The following is a 24,293-nucleotide window of genomic DNA, read 5'->3' as shown; positions in this document are numbered from 1 at the left end:
CTCGAATGTGATGTCTCTCTAGATACGGCGTTTTGGCTAAGCATGGCAGATTTGGGAAAGGCTTGATAGTAGGGATGGCGGTTTTTGACAAAACACCGGTTTTTGGTTATACCGGTTTTTTTATAGCGGTTATAACCGGCCAAAAAAACCGGTTTTTGGAAAAACCTGTTTTCGGTTTTTTTAATTAAATAGGTTACAAAGTTACATTTACAATACACTTTAGTTTGCGATACTCCATTCGACTCGATATCAATATGATCAAAATTAGTACTATCGAAAGAACATGTATTACTTTTAACACGTTTGTATATTTGCAGAATAGGTACATTTTAACTCATTTAATATTTCCTGTATGAGTGTATCGTTTTGAAAACGTAGCGAAATTCTTGGAGATTCGTATTCGTAATCAGTAATTCGATATTCATGGTCAGAGCATTATTTTTGGTAATAAGAAAAAGTCATTCATCCACTTTCAATGTCAAGAAAGTGTGAAAATAGATGATGTTTGCATCTAATTCAACCAGACACTTCTTATGTAAATATTATGATTACAAATACCTTTTCAAGGAAATATTATAAATTATAATAAAACTTAATAATTGCCTCTGGGTGATGTGAGATTGCACTTTCAGTTTGCTTCTGTATTTTATAAAATAAAATAAAATTTGAATTATGGTTTTGTTTGGAATAATTAGTTGAGAATAATAATTATGATTGGGATCCGAAATAATACCTAACCTAATCCTAATCACCGTAAAAACCTAATAACCGGTTTTTACTTTAAAAAGAAAAAACCGGTTATAACCGAGACAAAAAACAACCGGTAAAACCGGTTATTGCGAAGTAAAAAACCGGTTTTAGGTTTAAACCAGTAGGTTTTTCCCATCCCTACTTGATAGAAGTAGTGGAAGCCGGATATATGCTGCTCTTAGATTATGTCGGCTCCAAATGGCTCTTTTAGAGGAATCAGAAGCAATTCCACAGAACAGTTTAGAATAATTTAGTTTTTAACTTAATTAACAGTATGCCCCGCAGAATTAATACCGTTTTATATGCACGTTGAGGTAATAGAAAAAACATTTCATATAGGTTTCCTTGTTAGTTTTATTTTGTTTCTGAAGATAATTGAATAGGTATCCATGTGTTATTTTATTTTTGTTTTTTATTAATTTGTAAATTTGTACAGTGTTCTTTAAATAAAAGTTTTTCGTACGCATTTCTTTTCTAAAATGTACCATCTACCAGAGCATGCCAATTATCGATAAAAGTTCCAATAAAAAGTAAGCTGTATATCGAAACTTTTGTCAAAAATTCAAGGTGTGTCCGTTTTTCGTACCGGTCAGTGTATTTTTATTCATAGTGCGGCAGATTCGTGCTAATATTATAAGACTTGTGCATTTAATGATAGAAGCATATAATTTGGACCACATATACTACACATATAAAGGTTCAAATTTAGATAGAAGGCCATCTCAGATTTTGCCTTTTACAAAAATGGCGGGGATTCAAAATGGCGACTATACATTTGTGACTAATAGCACGATAACTTTTGAACGAAACTTCAGATTTCAACCAAATTTGGTATATAGGTTCTTTTTTTGATGTATAAGGTCGATGTCTTGAATCGGTAGAAACGGTGTACCAGAAGTTGTGTTTTTCCTGGTTTTTATGTAAAAATATGTTGTTTTTTTTTCAATTATTTCACCCTGTATGTATTAATTTTTCAAATAGTTAATACGGCCATTAAAAAGAGCGTAAAAATATTTTTTAGGAAATATTTTTAGCTTTTTCGTTTTGTCAATTACCATTTTTATTAAGTGCAAAAGGTATCTTCACATGTACCTATATGCGGCAGATTCGTGCAAATATTATAAGAATTATTGTGCATTTAATGGTAGAAGCATATAATTTGGACCACATATACTACACATATAGAGGTTCAAATTTAGATACGAGGCCATCTCAGTTTTTGTTCCTTTTACAAAAATGACGGGCATTCAAAATGGCGACTATACATATGTGACTAATAGCACGATAACTTTTGAACGAGATGTCAGATTTCAACCAAATTTGGTATATAGGTTCTTTTGTTGATGAATAATATCGAGGTCTTGAACCGGAAAAATCGGTTTACCAAAATTTGTGTTTTTACTATTTTTTTTTATGTAAAAATATGTTGTTTCTTTTTCAGTTCTTTCACCCTGTATATATTAATTTTTCAAAAAGGTGATACCGGCGTTGAAAAGAGCGTAAAAATATTTTTTAGGAAATATTTTGAACTCTTTAGTTATATTAATTACCATTTAATACATACATAACGTATCTTCACATGTAGGTACCTATGTGTGGCAGATTCGTGCAAATAATAATATAAGAATTATTGTGCATTTAATGGTAGAACCATATAATTTGGACTACACATATTACACATACAAAGATTCAAATTTAGATATGAGGCCATCTCAGATTTAGTCTTTTACAAAAATGGCGGGCATTCAAAATGAATCTGCCGCCCATAGGTACATGTGAACATACGTTATTCATTTATTAAATGGTAATTAACACAACTGAAAAGTTCGAAATATTTCCTAAAAAATATATTTACACTCTTTTAAATGGCGTTATTACCTTTGTGAAAAGCTTATATATACAGGGTGAAAGAATTGAAAAAGAAACAACATATTATTACATAAAAAACAGTAAAAACACAAATTCTGGTAAACCGATTCTTCCGGTTTAACCTTCGAGTGGTAACGTACGGTCCCTGACACCGACGTAGCGGATTTTTCGCGGTAAAACTCAAATGCGCATTCTTTTTTGTCCCCGCGACCAGGTAGCTTTCAAATTCTCATCACACTATTTAGTTTTAAAAAATCTGTGGCCAAGTGTGGATAGTTCATATGTTATTTGACCTGACGGTGTGAGAGACCGAGGTTACCATTTATGTTATACTTAACGGTAAGTTTTTGTCGTTTTTGGTCCATAGTCAGTTTAAATAATAGATGTTAATTTTAGGAGTTGTATATGAATATTGATTATTAAAGAGAACAAATCAGGTTGCAACAACTTTTTGACGAAATTGTTGCTAATTCCGAACCAGAACCGTACAGTGCGGTGCAGTGGAGTGTATGAAAAAGTGAGGAAACAAACGGACAATAATTTCAGTTTGTGTTGGACATTTGTTGAATAATTTTATTTTTTTTGTGACATTTCAACCCTTGTCGGTATGTTTGTTGATATTTTGTATTCAAAAACTTTACATGTTTTTGTAAATTGTTTGTCAATTATGTTAGTATCTAAAAGAAGCCACTTTTTTTTAATGTGCTTTTTTTTCCGGAATATAAATAAATATTGATCATTTCTTACTATATTATTATTTAAATACAGTTATATTAAACATTTAGTCACATCAGAATGTTAACACAAAATCACAACCTAAGATATTCATTATTAAAAAGGTCGGTGTCGTAGACCGACGTTACCAACTATGTTACAAGAATTCACGTTACCGGCGGAAGGTTAAGACCTCGATATTATTCATCAAAAAAAGAACCTATATACCAAATTTGATTAAAATCTGACGTTTCGTTCAAAAATTATCGTGCTATAAGTCACATATGTATAGTCGCCATTTTGAATGCCCGCCATTTTTGTAAAAGGAACAAAAATTGAATTGGTCTCGTGTCTAAATTTAAACCTTTATATGTGTAGTATATGTGGTCCAAATTATATGCTTCTACCATTAAATGCACAATAATTCTTATAATATTTGCACGAATCTGCCGCATATAGGTACATGTGAAGATACGTTTTGCATTTATTAAATGGTAATTAACGTGACTACAAAGTTAAAAATATTTCCTAAAAAATGGGTAAAAAACGCTCTTTTCAATGGCGGTATTAGCTATTTGAGAAATTAATACATACAGGGTGAAAGAATTGAAAAAAAAACAGCACATTTTTACATAAAAACAAGGAAAAACACAACTTCTGGTAAACCGGTTCTTCCGGTACAAGACCTCGATGTTATGCATCAAAAAAAGAACCTATATACCAAATTTGGTTGAAATCTGAAGTCTCGTTCAAAAGTTATCGTGCTATTAGTCACAATGTATAGTCGCCATTTTGAATCCCCGCCATTTTTGTAAAAGGCAAAATCTGAGATGGCCTCATATATAAATTTGAACCTTTGTATGTGCAGTATATGTAGTCCAAATTATACAGTGATGAGCGCACTAATAACCGACAGAATAACGCAAAAGATGGAAAACATATTAAGTTGTAAGATAAAAAGAGATGAACCTAGCGGAGATGTTAAATTTAGCGATAGTAACTTATAGATTGACATTATATTGATTGTTTCCCACCTTTAGACGTATTAGATAAGTTTCAGAAATGCCACTGTCACAGTGACAGTTATAGTTGACATACTTCTCTGATGCGTCTAAAAGTGGGAAACAATCAGTATACTGTCATTTTATATGTTACTATCGCTAAATTTAACAACACTACTAGTTTTATTTCTTTTTATCTCACAATTTAATATGTTTTCCATCTTTTGCGCTATTTTGCCGGTTATTAGCGCGCTCATCACTGTATACTTCTATCATTAAATGCACAATAATTGTTTCACATACCGGCTGCACTATCACGACTTGATGACATTTTTGATTCCTGTGTATCCATTCGAGGACCATGGGTACCACATAGAAAAACATACACATAAATCTGAATATGTTTTATTTTGCACCCCTTTTCATTCTGTTTTTTTCTCATCTACCTTATAGTACAGTCGTCAGAAATTTGACCTTTAACAATCATACGAACAACCTGAATTTTGTTGGGAAATTTATTAGCCCTTTTTGTGTAGAATGAACCGTTCTTCCAGAAACAACACTTGCAGCGACCGGCGATTGGGCGACCTCTTTTTCATTTTTCTTGGGGATTCCACTCTAGGGCAGTCTTTGCAATACTGGAGCTATTTTTTCGGAGTGTGTGGCCGATTCAATCTCACTTTCTGGACTTTATTTCATTTTATACTCTGTTTTGTTCGGTTAGGTGTAGCAGATCTTCGTTTCTGATTATGTTAGGCTAGAAAACACGAACAATTCTTCGTAGGCATTTATTAACAAAGACCTGCAGTTTGTCTGCAAGGGTTTTTGTTACGTTCCAGCTTTCACATCCATAACAGACATGATGTTGGACTGGAATATTCTGATCTTTGTCTTTGTAGTATCTTGGCCAGACCTCCAAACAGGATTGAGCATGCAGAATACTTGAGCTTTTCGTATCCTCATAGGAATGACGTCTTCTGTACCTGCGCTTTCTGTTATACTCGTAACACTTCAAAGATACATAAAATTTTCCACATTTTTAATCTGTATGTTGTTTCTTGCATTTATTTTCAGGGATTTTGTTTTATTGATACTGATTTTCAAATGAAAATTACCCATGGAGATTGTTGATTATTGATAAAAAGAGAACTGTACAGTTTTAACAATACCCTTAAATCAGTATTAGTCAGAAGTCAAAACAACGAATTTTTTTTTCAAAAAAGGGTGAAAATCAACATATTTATTATTGTTAAACAAAAAGTAAGTATAAAATAAAAAATATCTTGACAGCGTTATCTCACGAAATGTCGAAAGGAAATATAATACAAAATTCCAGGTGGATAGGTCATGTAGTTTTTGAGTTACAATGTCTACCGCCTTTGAAAAAACAGTTTTGAGAAAACCCCATTTAAAGTCTTGTCAACTTTTTATTTTCAATTGGTTTTTTGTGTGTCAAATCGTAAAGTGATGCACACCGGAATATGTCTTTAAATCGCAGAGTAATTTACAAAAAATGGGTAATGGGGCTGTTGAACGTTTCTCACTACGCTCAAGCGTCCAGGCGCTAACCTGCTGCAAAGCGAGTCAAAGATAGGGATATTCAACACTGTATCATCTCTTTGATATTAAAACTTAATTATTTATTATTATTAAAGGTCCTTTAATAATCTTTATTTTCATATATATTTTGATCGGTAAACAGATCGGTGCAGTCACCTACATTTGCTTAACTCTTTACAATGCTTTCCCGGTAGCCATGAACGTTAACATGAATACCTCATAGACCTATTTTATGTTATCAACTTTAAGTTTCAATAAAATTTGATTGGGTGAAACTTGCTAAACGAAGTTTTTTTTTAATTAACAAGGGCTTTGAAAATTTTAAAATGTATTGGAGCCAAATTACCATAAGCAGAGCTTCGGTACGGTGCGGATGGCGGAATTGCATTACTCACCGAAAGGTTGCCGGAATAAGTAATCCCCCACTTACTTGCCAACGGCCCAGGGCGGATGAGTTAGAAAGTGGTAGGGCACCCTTTTGTCCTGAGGTTGAGAAATCGGCTCCGAAGGCGGAAGAACCAAATAATGGTCAACGGCATAATGATGTAGAAGGCAAGGGCAAACCACTACATTAGAGATCCCTATGGATATCCCTAGTACAATCATCATGGTGGTAGAAACCAACAACGGCGATACTTATCATGGCCCTTGGAAGCCAAGATCCGGCAGAGGAGGAAAAGACAAGGCGTCTCAGGTCGTTTATTAGCGAATTCCTTGTCACAAAAGCGGAGATGAGAGAATAAGACTGTCCAACACTAAAATTGGAACCTGGAATGTTCAGAGCATGTTTTAACCTGGTAAGATGCACAGTATCATTCAAAATATGAACAGGTTGAATATTGATGTACTGGGTATCAGCGAAGCCAGGTGGCCTAACTCAGGCTGCTTCTCAACAGCTGAAGGCACAATATATTATTCAGGTAACGAGGACAACCAACATAGACACGGCGTGGTAATAATTGTTAATAAAATATCTAATAGAGCAGTGAAAGGGTTTTTTCCCATCTCAGAAAGAGTAATGTTACTACAGTTAGAGACATCTCACGCCACGTTGAACCTGATACAAGTATATGCTCCTACGACGAATGCCAATGAAGAAGAACTAGAATTATTTTACCAGCATATCGAAGAAGCACTGAACAAAACAAAAATTAGAGAAATCACGATTGTCCTGGGTGATTTCAATGCAAAGACTGGAAAGGGGCAAAGCGGAAAGTGTGTAGGAAAATATGGTCTGGGAAATTGCAATGAGAGAGGGGATCGTCTACTACAATTTTCATTCCTCCACAGCTGTTCACGTGGGCTCAAAATGGTTTGACTCAGCCATATTGTCTTTTTAAAATAAAAAAGAAATTAGATGTAATTTATTCAATTTAAGAGGTTGTTACCGATATCTGTGGCTTTTGCCCAGGAGCAATTGCTCTTCTATGAAGGTTTTATAAGAGGACGAAGCTCTGATGTAGACACGTTATGTGTTGAAAGTACTTAGCTGATAATAAAACATTTTTTACACACTATCAATTTTTTTTGAGAACATACACTCGTTTGCCTGTTTGACCTACTACAATTTTGCCAAGAGCAGAACTTCATTATTACAAACACAGTTTTCAAGCTACCCAACAGACGACTCTATACATGGCGATCACCCGCAGATTCATCGGAAAATGTAGTTAGGAACCAGATAGACTACAATATGATAAAAGAAAGATATCGTAATGCTGTTAAAGCCGTGCAAGCATATCCCGGAGCAGACGTGGCCTCAGATCACAATCCACTTATCGCATCTCCAAAATTACACTTACACTTAAAAATATTAAAAGATATCCGGGAATTGCTACAATAGACATAAGCAAGCTTAAAGAACCCAACGTAAAAAAATGCCTTCAACACGAACTGCATATGCACTGCAGAAAGCTGAACATAGACACCAATGATATTGAGCTAAAACATTGCCTACTAGAACCTTGTAAATAAATACTAAATACTTCCACAAAGAGGAAAGAGGAATGAATGCCCGACGAGATACTGAATAGGATGGAACAACGGAGACAATATATGAACAAAGATAACAATAAATACAGGGAGATTGACCACGTGATAAGGAAGTTGATAAAGCATGCAAAAGAAAAACACTTTGAAGAGAAATGCAAAGAGATCGAGGACCTCCAAAAAAGATACGACCTATTTAATCTTCATAAGAAAGTCAAAGAAATGGCTGGACTAAGAAAACAAAATCTCACTGGTGCATTTCTGGATAGACATGGAGTTGCTATAACACAGACCGATGAGAAAGTACAACGTTGGGCAGAATACATAGACGAACTGTTCGATGATGAAAGAGGGGACCTGGAACACATAGAACTTACTTCAGGAGAAATATGTCCAGATATTACAAAAGAAGAAATAATCCACGCATTAAAAACAATGAAGAACGGAAAAAGCCCAGGACTTGACATGCTTCCTATCGACCTTCTAAAAATTATTATAAATGAGCAGCATATTGATGTTTTAGTGATACTCTTAAACAAAATTTATAGCTCAGGCACACATATTGATGTTCTAGTGATACTCTTAAACAAAATTTATAGCTCAGGCACATTACCCAAAGAATGGTTAACGTCAATCTTTATTTGTCTCCCTAAAAAGAAAAACGTCAGAGAATGCGGCGACTACCGCACCATTAGCTTGATGTTCCATGTGCTAAAGTTGCTATTTAAAGTCATCCATAACCGAATATATCATAAACTGGACATAGACATTAATGATACGCAATTTGGGTTTCGCAAAGGCCTAGGAACTCGTAAAGCACTTTTTTCACTTAAAATACTTATGCAAAGGTGCCTGGACGTCAATCAAGATATATATGCGTGTTTTATTGACTATAATAAAGCATTCGACAAAATACGACATGAACAATTAATGCATGTCCTGGAATCAAAGAAGATAGACTACAATAACATCAGGATTATATCTAATTTATACTATAAACAAGGAGCAAAAGTACGTGCTAACGATCAGCTATCAGAGGAAATTGAAATCATACGTGGAGTGAGACAGGGATGCGTATTGTCGCCAATTCTTTTTAATGCCTACTCGGAAGAGATCTTGAAAAAAGCTCTTGAGGGTGAAACAGCTGGAATAAAGGTAAATGGAGTTCCCATTAACAATATTAGATATTGCATCAATGAAAAAACTAGAATCATTTGAGCTGTAGGTGTACAGAAGAATTCTAAAAATATCGTGGAGAGAACACGTCACAAACAAAGAGGTTCTGAGAAAGATGAATAAAGAAATGGAAATCTTAAATATCATCAAATCTAGAAAATTGGAATATCTTGGACATATTACACGTGGAGAGAGATACAACTTGCTCCAGTTGATTATGCAGGGAAATATTCAAGGAAAAAGAAGTATAGGAAGACGCAGAATATCGTGGCTGCGCAACCTGAGAAAATGGTACGGATGTATATCAAATGAAGTTTTCAGAGCAGCCGTCTCTAAAATCCGAATAGCTATGAGGATTGGCGACCTCCGTCGCGGAGATGGCACTTAAAGAAGAAGAAGAAATTGCCAAAAATACAGCATGTTGAATATCCCTACCTTCGACTCGCTTTGCAGCAGATTACCATTCTATTTTGTAAATTACTCCGCGATTCACAAACATATTCCGGTTTGCATCATTTTACGTTTTTCCAGACAGAAAAGAAATTGGAAAAAAAGTCGTCAATACTTTTAAGCGTTTTTCTCAAAACTGATTTTTCAACTACATACTTGACCGATCCACCTGGAATTTTGTATATATTTCCTTTAGACATTTCGTGAGGTATGTCTGTCGAGATATTTTTTGTTTTATGATTATTTTTTGTTTAACAATAATAAATATGTTGATTTTCACCCGTTTTCTGCAAAAGAATTCGTTATTTTGATTTCTGAGTTATACCAAAAAGTTAAAAATCTATAAAACTAAAAAAATTCGACAGCGTTACCTCGAGAAACATAAGCTATTATAGTATGGTATAGTTAGACCCAAACGCAGACATCCAAAGTGAAAGTTATCCTCCAACACCAAATTGTTCTATATGGTCCACATAATGTTCAGAAAAAAGTCACACCATTTTGAGCGTCGGGTTGGGGGGGGGGGGGGGGGGGAGAGGAGGGAGAAACCTGCAAATTCGTAGTTTTTTACGTTTTTCGTCAATATTTCTAAAACTAAGCGGTTTAGCATGAACAACCTTCTACACAAAATTGTTCTACATTAAATTTGAAATAAAAAAGGCCCTATGCATAACCCTTCTAAAATGAACGGTTCCAAAGTTACGGAGGTAGTATAGTATAATTGGTCCAAAAAAAGGCCTAACCCAGACATCCAAAGTAAAAGTTTTCCTTCAACACCAAATTGTTCTATATGGTCCACATATTGTTCAGTAAAAAGTTATACCATTTTGAGCGTCCGGTTTGGGGGGGAGATGGGGGAGAAGTCGGTAAATTAGTAGTTTTTTTACGTTTTTCGTCAATATTTCTAAAACTATGCTTTAGCGTAAGGAATGTTCTATAGATGTTCTACATAATGTTCTACATAAAATTTAAAACAAAAAAGGTTCTATACATAATTGTTATAAAATCAACGGTTCCAGAGTTACGGAGGGTGAAAAGTGGAGGTTTTCGATACTTTTTATATTTACCGATTTCTCCTCCCTCTCCCCCCCAAACCCGACGCTCAAAATGGTGTGACTTTTTCTAAACATTATGTGGACCATATAGAACAATTTGGTGTTGGAGGATAACTTTCACTTTGGATGTCTGGGTTTTTGGTATAGTTATAATATAATATCATAAATATTGCCCAAAAAATATAAAAAGTATCGAAAACCTCGACTTTTCACCCTCCGTAACTCTGGAACCGTTAATTTTATGACAATTATGTATTAAACATTTTTTGTTTTAAATTTCATGTAGAACATTTTTGTATATAAAATTGTTTACGCTAAAGCATAGTTTTAGAAATATTGTCGAAAAACTTAAAAATACTACTAATGGCTTCTCTCCCATCTCCCTCCCAAACCGGACGCTCAAAATGGTGTAACTTTCTACTGAAAAATATGTGGACCATATAGAACATTTTGGTGTTGGAGGAAAACTTTTACTTTGGATGTTTGGGTTAGGCCTTTTTTTTGGACCAGTTATACTATACTACCTCCGTAACTTTGGAACCATTCATTTTAGAAAGATTATGCATAGGGCCTTTTTTATTTTAAATTTAATGTAGAACAATTTTGTATAGAAGGTTGTTCATGCTAAACCCCATAGTTTTAGAAATATTTGCGAAAAATTTAAAAAACTACGAATTTACCGATTTCTCCCCCTCTCCCCCCCAAACCCGACGCTCAAAATGGTGTGACTTTTTTCTGGACATTGTGTGGACCATATAGAACAATTTGTTGTTGAAGGATAACTTTCACTTTGGATGTCTGGGTTATGCCATCTTTTGGATCAACTATACTATACTATTATAATCTTTTTGAATTTTTTGTTTAACATGATCCAACTAAAATATTTAATATTTCTTTTAAATATTTATGAATTGTACTGAATATACTTATTTAATTTAAAAATAAAATAGTTTTAAAATACTTTCAGAAAAATTTACAAAAATGTGTTTGAAATGTTGATTTCAAACCCTACGACCCCCCCCCCTTAAAGATAGTTATGACAAGATTTTGATAAGCAACCCATGCAAGCCATGTTTGCCTATGTAGTAATTTAATAAAAAAAATGTTTCATCCGGAAAGCAGATGGGTGAAGGTCGACCTAGATTCGTATCTTAGACTATTATTTTTACATTATAAATAATAAATTTTGACTTACATTTCCTTGTGTTGACTCGTCGACACCACTGTCATTATCTCCTTCTGAAACAAATACCATCGTTGATTAAAACAATCTCGTCTACGTTAATGATAAATCTTATGACTAGAATAATAACCTTTTGTTGAAGATTTGGGTCTTGTTGATGTCGTATTCAGATGCAGATGCTTATCGTTCATCGTTTTAGTGCCGTTAGTCAAATTAGCGCCACTTGGAGGTCTACTTGCAGTAAGGTCAGGTGTTTTACTAATTACTGGCTGGGGTGATTTGGATTTGGAGTTGTCATTTGGAGTAAGATCGTTGCTCTTTTGAGAAACGTCTGTTAATGAGCTTGGGGATCTGTCTTCGTCTTCTACAATTTTGTTCATTCTTGACATTGGTCTTGATTCTGGTCTCGAGGAGCTTTCTTCTTTTGTTTCTAAGTTTTCATTTGAACCAAATCCTTGTCTCGACGATGGTCGAGATGGAGGTCTTCCTTCGCCATAACTATCAACGCTGCTAACTGATTTTCGTCTGGCATCTTCTTTTGAATCTAATGCTATTTCTGGGGCGTTTGAACTCAGACTGTAACTTCTGTTATTCATAGCAGCTATGGAGGGCGTTTTGACATAATCGTGAGAAGTATTACTTTTGGGCTCATCGTTTTTAGAATGATCAATCTCTGTAGTATCCAGAGTTTGAGATCTAACGATTCCCTCTTCAGGTACTGATGGTCGTACGTTACCAAAGCTCGGTACTGATCTTTGTTGAAAGACACCAGGTGGTCTCTGGTTAGGTACACCTGGTCTCGGAAACGGAGAAAACGGTCTGAAATTCGCTCTGGGTTGGTTCGCTGGAAACGGCTGTCCAGGAGGTGGACCTTGCCCCGGAGGATGTTGCGGAGTCCCAGGAGGTCGTTGGCCAGGGGGAAGCGGTGATCTTGGAGGTATGAACTGTTGTGGGCCCGGAGGACGTACTGGTGGAGGTCTTGGAGGGTTTCCACCTGGTTGGTTTGGAAATGGAGGTCGATATGGAAAATTACTTTTACTGTCGTTTCTATTCAACGGCCGTTGTACGTTAATTGGAGTTCCCCCGGGCAGTTGAAATGGTTGTGATCCGTTTCCGTTTTGTTGTGCTTTTGGCTGTCAGGGATAAGATAGTAATTATTAAAATAAGATAAATATAAATAAATTTATATAAATTTCCTAACTTATAGTAACTATGAGTAAAATATACTGTATAGTTTGCAAAGACGTTGGAATGAAAGCAGACCATTCGATTTATTTTCTATTCGTGTTCAGCCATTCTCCAATACTTGTTTCGAGGTTTTACCTCTTACCAGAGATGAACTGAAATGTTGTTTATCTGTATGTCCGTTGTAGTAATATAACATGCCTGTGTGGCCAATAGAGACTAATAGATTAAGATAAGCAGGGCATGTAATATGCAGTAATGATAATGCCTTATTAAAAATTTTTTTGGAAAAGACTAGATGGGAAAAGATCTGTAGGACGGCCTAGAAAAAACTGGAAAAATGCACTCCTTCACAGGTTACTTTAATTATGTATTGTTTATACGATCTGTAAGTTTTATTGGTTGAAAGTGCTCATTTTTGAAAAAAATGAACCGATGAAATTTACAGATCATGTAAACAATACATACGTTGAGTCCGCGAGTCTTTACCCGTGCGTCATTAATACCTGGCGAAATAGAATACATACTTTTTATCTAGCATCATTCTCTTCCACGTATGAAGCTCATGACAAACCAGCTGCCGTTTGTTATTAAGTAAAAACACATGTTATTTTTATAAACCATCTAGACTCAGTGCACTGAAAAGAGATACAGGTACAAGAGGTACAAAAAAAGACGATTCGGTATGTTTTCATATTTTAAGCACATTTTGTTTGACGTTTCTGCTTTGTTTACTTTTGTGGCTGTCAGGCAGTAGAATTTTTTGCGGTTTTTGTCGAATTTTGGCGTTTTGAAGTTTCTTTATATTATACAAACAGTTGTTTTCACAACTAATTTTATATTGGGCTTTGAAATTTTAAGGTAAATAATTATATTTTGGCAATTAATATTTAAAACATACAAAGCTAACGTCATTCACACAGTAAAGAAATGATTGTGTTTAGATTTCCGCCAAAGTGAATAAAATAACAAAAATAAAATATGTTATTAATTTTTTTTATAAATTGTTTATTTATTTATTAATCAATAATAATAAAAGAATTTATTAAGCTACTTCAAATGTAGCTGTAATTCTGCACAAAAATTTTGAAGCAAAACTTACATTTTTACATTCTAATATATTTGATAAAATTTTATAATAAAACCCGTAATCGGAACAGTAGCCACTTTCTGTCAGTTGTTGTTGCGTGAAATAGATTTCCGACTTATTTCGTATGCTTTAAATGATGACGCACGGGTAAAGACTCGCGGACTCAACTGTAAGTAAAGAAACTTGTGAAGCGGTACCGATTAGTTTCATTTAGTATGCTAACTAGGGGATGATTTTCACGATTTTTTTTTTACAAAAAAACAGAACAACAATATTTCGAACGTAATTTACTGACTTTTGATGTTAGAAACTATTTTAAAAAACAAGAATAAAGCTCTTTTAAACACTTTAAGAAAGTTGTAACGAGTTTTCCCCGAAAAGTGCTTCATTTTTTGGTTATTTCACTTTGGTTAACCTACTTTTCATTACCTATAACTCTGCTTCTCAATTTTAGTAAATTGTATTTGTTATTTTTATTTTTTGGCTATATGTATGCTTTGTCCATAAAATTGTAAAAATTTCAGTGACAATAAAGCATATTTCTAATATATTCTATTCTATTCTATTCTATTCTATTCTATTCTATTCTATTCTATTCTATTCTATTCTATTCCATTCTATTCTATTCTATTCTATTCTATTCTATTCTATTCTATTCTATTCTATTCTATTCTATTCTATTCTATTCTATTCTATTCTATTCTATTCTATTCTATTCTATTCTATTCTATTCTATTCTATCCTATTCTATTCTATTCTATTCTATTCTATTCTATTCTATTCTATTCTATTCTATTCTATTCTATTCTATTCTATTCTATTCTATTCTATTCTATTCTATTCTATTCTATTCTATTCTATTCTATTCTATTCTATTCTATTCTATTGTATTCTATTCTGCTGGGTCTACAGGTTTTATATGTAAACCATTTTTTTCACTTTTTTATAAGCTATATTTTGGCTAACAATATTTTTTTCGATAAAATATTTACTTTTTGAGTTATTTGCGAAAAATCGTCTAGAAACGCGAATGAACATATTCACTCGAAAATAATTCGAAAAGTGTTAGTGAAAAAACTCTATAGAAAAAAGTTACTTAGAGTTAGACAGTTTCTCCAATTCCGGAACGTATATTTTTCACCCCCGAGAAGAGGTAAAACTCACCCCCCGGGGCAAAAACACACAACGGCACAATATCACTTTTATATTTGACATGTTACCTATGTAGCCATGTGTATGCCAAATTTCATGTCTGTCCAAGCTGTTCTTTAGAAACTCTATGTTATGCAGTATTTTACCGTGAGTGAATGGACTAATGTTAGAATAATACACTTTGAAAACAATTCCTTTGTGTATATCGTATGTGTATATTTATTTGATTTGTACTATTAGCCCCTTACAGCATAGTGGGTCATATATGGCACAATACTTAGTTTTATACATAACCTTATAGATCGCATCTTATCTTAAGCGCTGGTTTCCTCGAAAGCGGTGCCGACAACCTGGGATCATAACACTGCGATGAATGACATCATAAAAAACTGTACCATGCAAAATAATAGCGTTGGTTTCCAAGGATGCGTTGGAAGCCACCGCTTGCTGAGTTTGCACATTCCATTGCCGCAGTGAAGAACCTTGAATTTTTCACCGTAATCTGACGTAATTCATCGCAGTGCTACAGTCGCCGTTTGTCGGTGCCGCTTTCGAGGAAACCAGCGCTTTAAAGTATTTATGCATGACATGTCCATATACGGCACATATTTCGTATAAGCGGTAATAAAGCGCCATCTCAATTTGGCAAAGTGAACTTTTATTAAAATTTGCAAATGGTGACTGTGTCACAGCTGTTCATAAAAGTGTGAAAATTGATCTTCAATAATTGAAGTTTCTACTGAATATTTTTGTACAAAAAAAGTAGCCTCTATATATACCTCTAAGAAAGGATATACCTCTATAGGATATACCTCTAAGAAAGAATTGCTGTATTTTCACGTATTTCTTTATATATTGGTATTTTTTGATCAAAAATATGTGTGTGTCATATAAACAACAATCTGCAATGTCCTGCAAATTTTTTTATTAATTTACTTGTTGAATCTCATTTTGATGCATTGTGTGCCATATATGACACAAAAAAAAACAATAAAAAATATAAAAAACTAACCAAGTAGAATTTTTTTATATTTCTACCGTAATCTTAAAATCAAGTTTTAATTTATGGATTAAAAAAAAAATAATAAAACAAATTATGCAGTAAGGAGTTAAGATCTGCCTATCATAAACAGTGAAATAGATATTATTAACTGAATATGCAGAGGTGACGAAATTTGAGAGACCTGGAACTTAGAGAAAAAAAAGGGCATAACAGAATGTGTGAAAAGTTGCCCGTAAGTGCTAAGGAAGAAGTTTTCTTCATTAGAAAAAGGAAGGGGGAAAGAAAAGGACAATGGGGGGGATAAAACAGGGAGAGAGAGTAAAGAGAAGAACGAAAAAGAAGCAGAGAAGAGAATGGAAAGTGAAGTAAGTGATATAAAAGTTCTATGGACAATACATTAATACCTAACAATAAAACACTGAAAACGTTTCTTTTCTATACTTCCACAAAATTTATTACAACTATGACTACAGCTGTTTCGGCAGAGTGCCTTTCTCAAGTGATTTAGATTACTATGGGTTTGCTTTTTTAAAGTCTTTAACTGAAGAGGTTGAGGAGTGAGAAGCTGTTTTGTCTCGAGTTGGTTATTCAGAATTATATCTGTATTTTTCAATTTATTAATTTCCATAGATTCTAATAAAGACAGCTTAAGGCCTTTATTTTGAATATGCAGAATTTGAAACTGTTCATTAAAAGAATGATTATTATCTAGAAGGTGAAGTGCGTATATAGAAGTGTCTGTTTTTCTATTGCTGAAAGCCCTTTTGTGTTCTGCTATTCGTTTGTCAAAGGTTCTGCCAGTTTGACCGATGTAAGTTTTCGGACAGTCACCACAAGTAGTTTGTAAACACCACTCTGTAGTTGTTTTCTCTTTCGGCTCTTATTGTTCTTAATATATTTGTTTAAGTTGTTGTTAGTTCTGAAAGCTGGTGTTATTCCTTTCTTCTTTATGCATCTGGCCATTTTTGTTGTTATCTTGCCAGTATATGTGATAGAGCAGAAGGTACTGGATTCTTTCTGTGGTGGTGGATAGACTAATTTCAGGGCTTTCTTATGGAATTTTTGGTTTAAAATTTTGTTAATTGTTTGTTCGTTGTAGCCATTATTTACTGCTATTTGTTTAATGATGTTCAGTTCTATCTCGAAGTTATTTTTTGACATGGCAATTTCTGTCAGTCTATGCATCATGCTGTGGTAGGCTGCTAATTTGTGTTGTGCAGAATTTAATGATGAATTGTGTATAGTTGTGTCAGTATGGGTAGGTTTATGATATACGGAGAACTCATGTTTGTTGTGTAGTCTGGTAATTGTTACATCTAGAAAGTTTATGGACTTATTCCGTTCGGTTTCTATTGTAAACTCAATATTACTATGAAGTGAATTAATGTATCATAGAAATTAGTCAAGTTGCCTGTTAGTTCCTGTAAAGCATACTAGTATATCATCCACGTATCTCCACCAATGGATAGCTGTAGTCACATAGTTGTACTAAATTTTGTGGAAGTATAGAAAACAAACGTTTTCAGTGCTTTATTGTTAGATAAAATAAACTTCCATCAAGTAACGATCGAATCCATCAATTAAATAAATTAATAATTTACAACATATATAAAAAATAAAAACTAACTCTTTTTTTTTCTTTTTTTTTTAATTTTTAATGGCATGGACTTTATGTCAATCAGCCAGAATAACTAACTCTTGGGGAAATTAAATTTACCACATATTTCCGATGTACTTTTCGTGTCTACTAAATAAAGCATTTAAATGCTACTGATCGATGATTTCAATTGAAAATTCCAGATAAAACTGATACAAACTTATCTGACCTTAGTATCAATCTTTAAAAATAAATATTATGATTTATAGAATTACATACAGCCTATATATTGTTTTAAAATATCGGTTATGGATGGTACGAACGTTATCAAACTTTTTGCACTAAATCAAATGCAATTTTTACGAATAAAAGAAGGCGGCTGTCTATGCTTTTTGACCCAGATATTTACTAACAATAGATTCGAATAGATAATACTACAAGGTATTACGTACCGTCCTGATATATATTTTTAAAAGATGGAGATGAAGAACTTGGAGATGACAAAAAAATTGAATTTGGTAATAATAGTATTAGAGCAGTCAATGAGGGTATTTGGCTCCGAATTCCATCCTACTAAATCTATTTACTTGATACTTTCACCTTTCACAGGAAGTAGGGAATAGCTTAAGAAACAAAGTCTACCCTATGAAGATGTGTGCTTTTATCTTGGGGGTGGGTTCCACCCCTTTTCGGGGGTGAAAAATTTTTTGGTTAAAATAGCCACGGTAGGTGAGAAAAGTTTGTTTTTTTGGTGCATGCTCACATTGGTGTATTCAACTTGAAATAACAGAGAAACGGTCGATTTTGGGTGTATAATGACACTAATAACTTTTGTAGTGCTTAAAAAGGCATTTAAAATAAGCAATATTAAATGTCAATTACATTTAAACTAAGCGAGATATGCTACAAAAAATTGATGACTAATGTATTTTAAGAAGAAATGAGAAGTATATTTAACCCCTCATCCATCAGAATTAAAATACATCGTTTTGCTTTTACAATACGTTTTATTATTGTATTATTTCTATGTCCAAAAATTTGGACTGGTTTAAAATAAACGGTTTTTGAAACAAACGGGATCAAATTATACAGAGCATTTTCAAATTTTCTTGAAAATCTTCCTTTTTCTCCAAGTAACTCGAAAATGATAAGAGATACGAAAAAAAGATACCACACAAAAATTTGGGGTTCTTTTCGTTAAAAATTTTGTCTTTATTTTTCATTACTATATCTCTTATAATTTTCAAGTTACATGGAGAAAAAGGAAGATTTTTAAGAGAATTTAAAAATGCGCTCTATGATTTGATCTTATTTAAAAAAAAAAACATTCCTTTTAAACCCGTCTAACTTTTTGAGCAGATAAATACCACTATAATAAAAGGTATTGTGGAAGGAAAACGATGCATTTACGTTCTGGTGTATGGTGGGTTAAAATTACTTCTCATTTTTTCTTAAAATACATTAGTTTTCAATATTGTTTGCAGCGTATCTCGCTTAGTTTGAATGTAATTGATCTTTAATATTGCTCATTTTAAAGGTCCTTTCAAGCACTGTTGATGGCATTATACATCTAAAATCGACCGTTTCCCCGAAAAGTTAAATACACCAATTTGGGAATGTACCAAAAAATATATTTTTTTAACCTACAAAAATGTTTTATATAGTTTTTTAGTTAGATGCATAGTTTTTAATGTATTTGCGAAAAACCGTTCGAAAAGGTGTTGTTTAAATGAAAATAGCCAATTTTCAACCACGAATAACTCAAAAAGTATTGAGTTATTAAAAAAAGATATAGAACAGTTTTGCTTAGAATTAGGTTCTCTAGCGAATTATGTGGTTATTTTAACAAAAAAAAATGTTCACCCCTGAGAAGGGGTGGGAACCACCCCCAAGATAAAAGCACACATCGGCTTAGATTTTGAATTAGGAGATAAGTAGATGCTATTTCCAAAATTTCATTAAAATCCATGCAGTAGGATAGAAATCGGGGGTAATATCCTATTCTTGCTCCCATTGACTGGCGTGTATGGAATATATCATTTGTGAAAGAATATAAATTAAGGGAATACCGAAAGTTTATTAACCCCAGTCCTGATTTTATTTATAAATTGCTTTTATAATGTAAATTTTACATATTGCAATAGAATAATATGTTCTTGTTCTTCTTTAGGTGTCATATTAGGTTCCCCTAACATTGGCAATTACACTGGCGAGTTGTTCACGGTCTTCAGCTAATCGGTTTTCGGCACTACGTATTCTTGTCCAATGGCGAATGTTCTTGAGCCATGACATCTGCTTTCTTCCAATTCCTCTGCAACTCTCAAGTTTACCTTTCATGATAAACTGAAGGGTTCTGTAATGGTCTCCTCTAGGAATATACCCTAGGTATGCAATTTTTTTTTATTTTTATAGTTTTTAAAACTCACGAATGACATTTGGTCTATTTAACACAGCTCATTTGTCTGTATCGCTATGCCTGGTAGTCGGAGCATTCTTCTAGGCGACTGATCGTATGATAATAGCATAATATCTTTTAATGTAATAATTGGTCAAGAACATCAATATTTGAAGATCTCTCTCTTTACTCCATCGTTCTCTATCCTAGTTTATATACCTGGTATATAAAACCTAGTATATAAAATTACCTACTAAAATCACTAGCCAGTTATGTCCGAGTTTGGCGAACCGACTGCCTTTCATTAATTTTTAAAATTCATATATTCGAGGATTCAACCGTATCTTGAACTAAATGTTAAAAAATTTAACTAATAGACCAGGGCGCATCTGTAAAAATATTAGTACATTTGGACGTTGAGAGGTGACTCAAATTTTTTTGCAGAAATTGCTTGAAAATAAATCAAATAATAATATTTGAGTTATCCTCCCTCTCAAAAAGTTCCGGAACATTGTTGAAATAATCAAAATGTCAAAAAATTAAGGAAAAATTCGATTTTTTCTTGGTTTTTTGACTAAACCTTAAAAGTATTCATTTTCGAGAAAAGTTCTACTAACATAAAAGTTGCGTAATTAAATTTCCTACAATATAGAATTGGTTAAAAATTTAAAAATTAGTCACCCTTGTTGCAAAATAGCAATAATTGTGAAAAAAACATACAAAAACAAGTATTCGCATTATACGTTTTTCAACCATTTATGCTACACTTAGGACCTTCATATTTCACCCCGAAAAATTATATGATACAGTAAAATAATACTGTATATTTCATTAAGATCGGTTCAATAGATTCTGCAAAATAAATTTTGCAATCCAGCTTTCGTAAAAAAAATCATATTTTCAAAATGTTACAGGACTGAAAATAAAGCAGATAGCAAGTTGAAATTTTTTTGCTTATAGAAGTGTACTGTATCTTTCATTTGCAATTTTGCAAAATTAAAATCGATTAACACCACGGCATCAGGAATTTTTTTAAATAAACATTAATTATTGGTGCTACGCGCAGGACAGCGGATAGTTTGTTTTGATTGGGCATTTCAATGACCTTTTATAATGATTGATACATTTTAATTTTTATTACATTTCGATATAAATAAATAAATATTTTATTGCAAAATAAAAACACATACTCTATCCTTTGAAATAACACTTTTATTAGCAAAAACTTTCTTTGTTAATATATTTTAACTTAAATAATAAAAGTTTATTATTTTTAAACATATGCAATTGTTTAAACAATATTTCACAAACAATAATAAAATTAGTTTAATTTTTGTGGAATTAAAATATTAAAATACAACAAAATATAGAGTAAGAAAATAATATATTAGATAAAGATTGGAAGAAATTTTGGTGGAAATCAACTTGTGTGAATCGAACACCGCTGTCCTGCGCGTAGCACCAAAAATTATGGTTTATTTCAAAAATTTTCTGACGCCGTGGTAATTAATCGATTTTAATTTTGAAAATTGCAAATAAAAGGTACAGTACACTTCTATAAGCAAAAAAATCAACTTGTTATCTGCTGTATTTTCAGTCCTGTAACATTTTGAAAAAATGAATTTTCTTTGCGAAAGCTGGATTTCAAAATTTATTTTGCAAAATCCATTAAACCCATCTTAATGAAATTTACAGTATTGTTTTACTGTATCATAAAGTTTTTGTGGGTAAAATATGAAGGTCCTAAGTGTAGCATAAATGGTTGAAAAACGTAAAATGCAAATACTTGTTTTTGTATGGTTTTTTCGCAATTATTGCTATTTTGCAACTAGGGTGACTATTTTTTAAATTTTTAACCAATTCTATTTGGTAGGAAATTTAATTGCGCAACTTTTATGTCACTACAACTTTTCTCGCAAATAAATACTTTTAAAGTTATAATCAAAAAACGAAGAAAAAAATCGAATTTTTCCTTAAATTTTTGACATTTTGATTATTTAAACAATGTTCCGGCCCTTTTTGAGAGGGAGGATAACTCAAATATTATTATTTAATTCATTTTCAAGCAATTTCTTCAAAAAAATTTGAGTCACCTCTCAACGTCCATCTCAAAACCGATGCCCCCTGGACTATAAATGTTTGTAAAAATTAATTATTGTTACTTGCTGTTTGTAATGTATTGTCCTCTTTGATTGGTTACTACAAAACAACTGTGATGTAGCCATACGCTAAATAAATAAATTTATATTCTAATCTGGAAATCTTGCCATAAGATGATAAACTTATAATGTTGCATGTAGTACAACTCGTTGAATAATCAGATTGTAATAAACAAGAACGCAAGAAAATATGGTACGAAGGAAGAACATTTATGGATTGGGTCTGATTTGTTGTTTCTGCGATTTCATACGGTGTAAAAGACTTTGACCTACCCTTGATCTATTTTTAAACGACTATAGGTTCGACATAAAAAGAGGGTGAGATTTCAAAGGGTTTAAATGGATACGTAGCACGACAATGTCAAGAAACGTAATAATTTGCGACCAAAGGGTGAAATAATTTTAAACGATTAAAATTTAAAAATTTATCAATTCTGGCTGTTTTGAAAATACTGTAAAAATTGAATAAAGCATTTTTTTTTATAAATAAAACATATTCAATAATCAACGTCTTTTGAATGGTTCACGTCTTAGTGAACTATTGTATTTTAGTCTCATTTTAAAACTACCACTTTCACTACCTTCCAGGTTACGAAGAAAACAAAATGAAATACCGTTCATGTTCACAATATATTGTCTTTGTAGATGAAGGTGCATTTGTAGAGAAATGATTATAACAAAAAATGGATAGCGCATACAATATTCCAGCTACAAAAGAGCTGATATGAGTATTACGTGGCGCGAAAATGTATTTTCACTTTGATGGAAAATAAAATTCTAGTTTTATTTTGAAGATTTTTTCCATAATATTTGATAAATTTAAAGTAAAACGTGCCACAAAAGAGTTACTTTGATACAGTTTGCATTTTGAGGCTCTCTTGTGGCGCAAATCTTCAAATTTAGCAAATATTATGGAAAAATCTTTCAAAATAAAACTAGAGTTTTATTTTCCAACAAAATGAAAATACATTTTCGCGCCACGTAATATAGACCAGTAAGGATCTGTTTTTAGGTGGATGTGAGAGGTGACATTCAAATTTTTGCGGATACAGTTAGGTGATAACTTCGTTAATAATAATTGATTTATGCTCCTTCTCAAATATGCCCGGAACATTAATAAATAAAATAAAATATTTAAAAACTTCAAAAAATTTCGTTTTTTTCTCTACTTTTTTTGCTTATAACTTTAAAACGATTCATTTTGGAGCAAAGTCGTATAGGAATAAAACGAAGATAATTAAATTTTCTATCAGATGCGATTGGTTAAAAATATCTTAATTTATCACCCTTGTTGCAAAATAGCAATAAATATAAAATAAGGGGGCAAAACAAGCCTGTCTTTATTCAATGATTTTCCATCACTTAGGTTACACTTGGAACCTTCCTAATTAGCTAAAAAAATTTTTGTAATGTGCTAAAACCGTACACCAAATTTCATTAAAATTGACTCACTAGATTTTGAATAATAATTTTGCAATCTAAACTTTTTTTAAAAAATTAAAATTTTTTAAAATCTTGCACAACAAAAACTAGAACATACAAAGATTTGTCAATTTTTTTACATATAAAGAAGCACTTTATCTATCTAATGCACTTTACAGAATTGAAATCGGATTGTTTAAGCAGCCTCAGCAATGTTTTAAAGTTATAAACAATTTTTTGGCTTATAAACAAATTAGTCCTGTGGCCAGGAGGGGGTGCTACGGGCTCCTTTATTTAGATGGACTTACCCAAGATTTTTATGTATTTTTTGACCCGTAGAACACGATTTTTTTGGGTAACAGTTGATCCGGATGTCGATAAGATTGTTATAAACAAAGAACTTGAGGAATTACATAACATCGATTTTTCGCAAAATAAAACATTTTTTTTGTATTTCCTGGGTAATTCTAAGCAAAAAATGTTCTTACAAGTTTTTTCGTAGGATGCATAGTTTTCGAGATAAACGCAGTGGAACTTTCAAAA

The 24,293-nt window shown here is 32.7% G+C and overlaps 1 protein-coding gene across 3 annotated transcripts in view; it reads right to left on the bottom strand.

The window, feature by feature from the left end:
* LOC114341616 (microtubule-associated protein tau) overlaps positions 1 to 24,293 on the bottom strand; it is a 123,274-nt gene that overhangs the window by 68,734 nt on the left and 30,247 nt on the right. For 2 of the 3 annotated variants that reach the window (XM_050650484.1, XM_050650481.1), the window contains exons 2-3: positions 11,878 to 12,880; positions 11,760 to 11,803 (exon numbers count right to left, since the gene is read on the bottom strand). In XM_050650484.1, the coding sequence (XP_050506441.1) occupies positions 11,760 to 11,803; positions 11,878 to 12,880 (1,047 nt within the window). The remainder of the gene's footprint in view (positions 1 to 11,759; positions 11,804 to 11,877; positions 12,881 to 24,293) is intronic. The other variant, XM_050650482.1, reaches the window with a different exon arrangement.

The sequence above is a fragment of the Diabrotica virgifera genome, chromosome 5 (assembly GCF_917563875.1).
Source record: "Diabrotica virgifera virgifera chromosome 5, PGI_DIABVI_V3a".
Lineage (NCBI taxonomy): Eukaryota > Metazoa > Arthropoda > Insecta > Coleoptera > Chrysomelidae > Diabrotica > Diabrotica virgifera.
The sequence above is the reverse complement of the archived record's forward strand: the minus strand, read 5'-3'. Positions and strand labels throughout refer to the sequence as shown.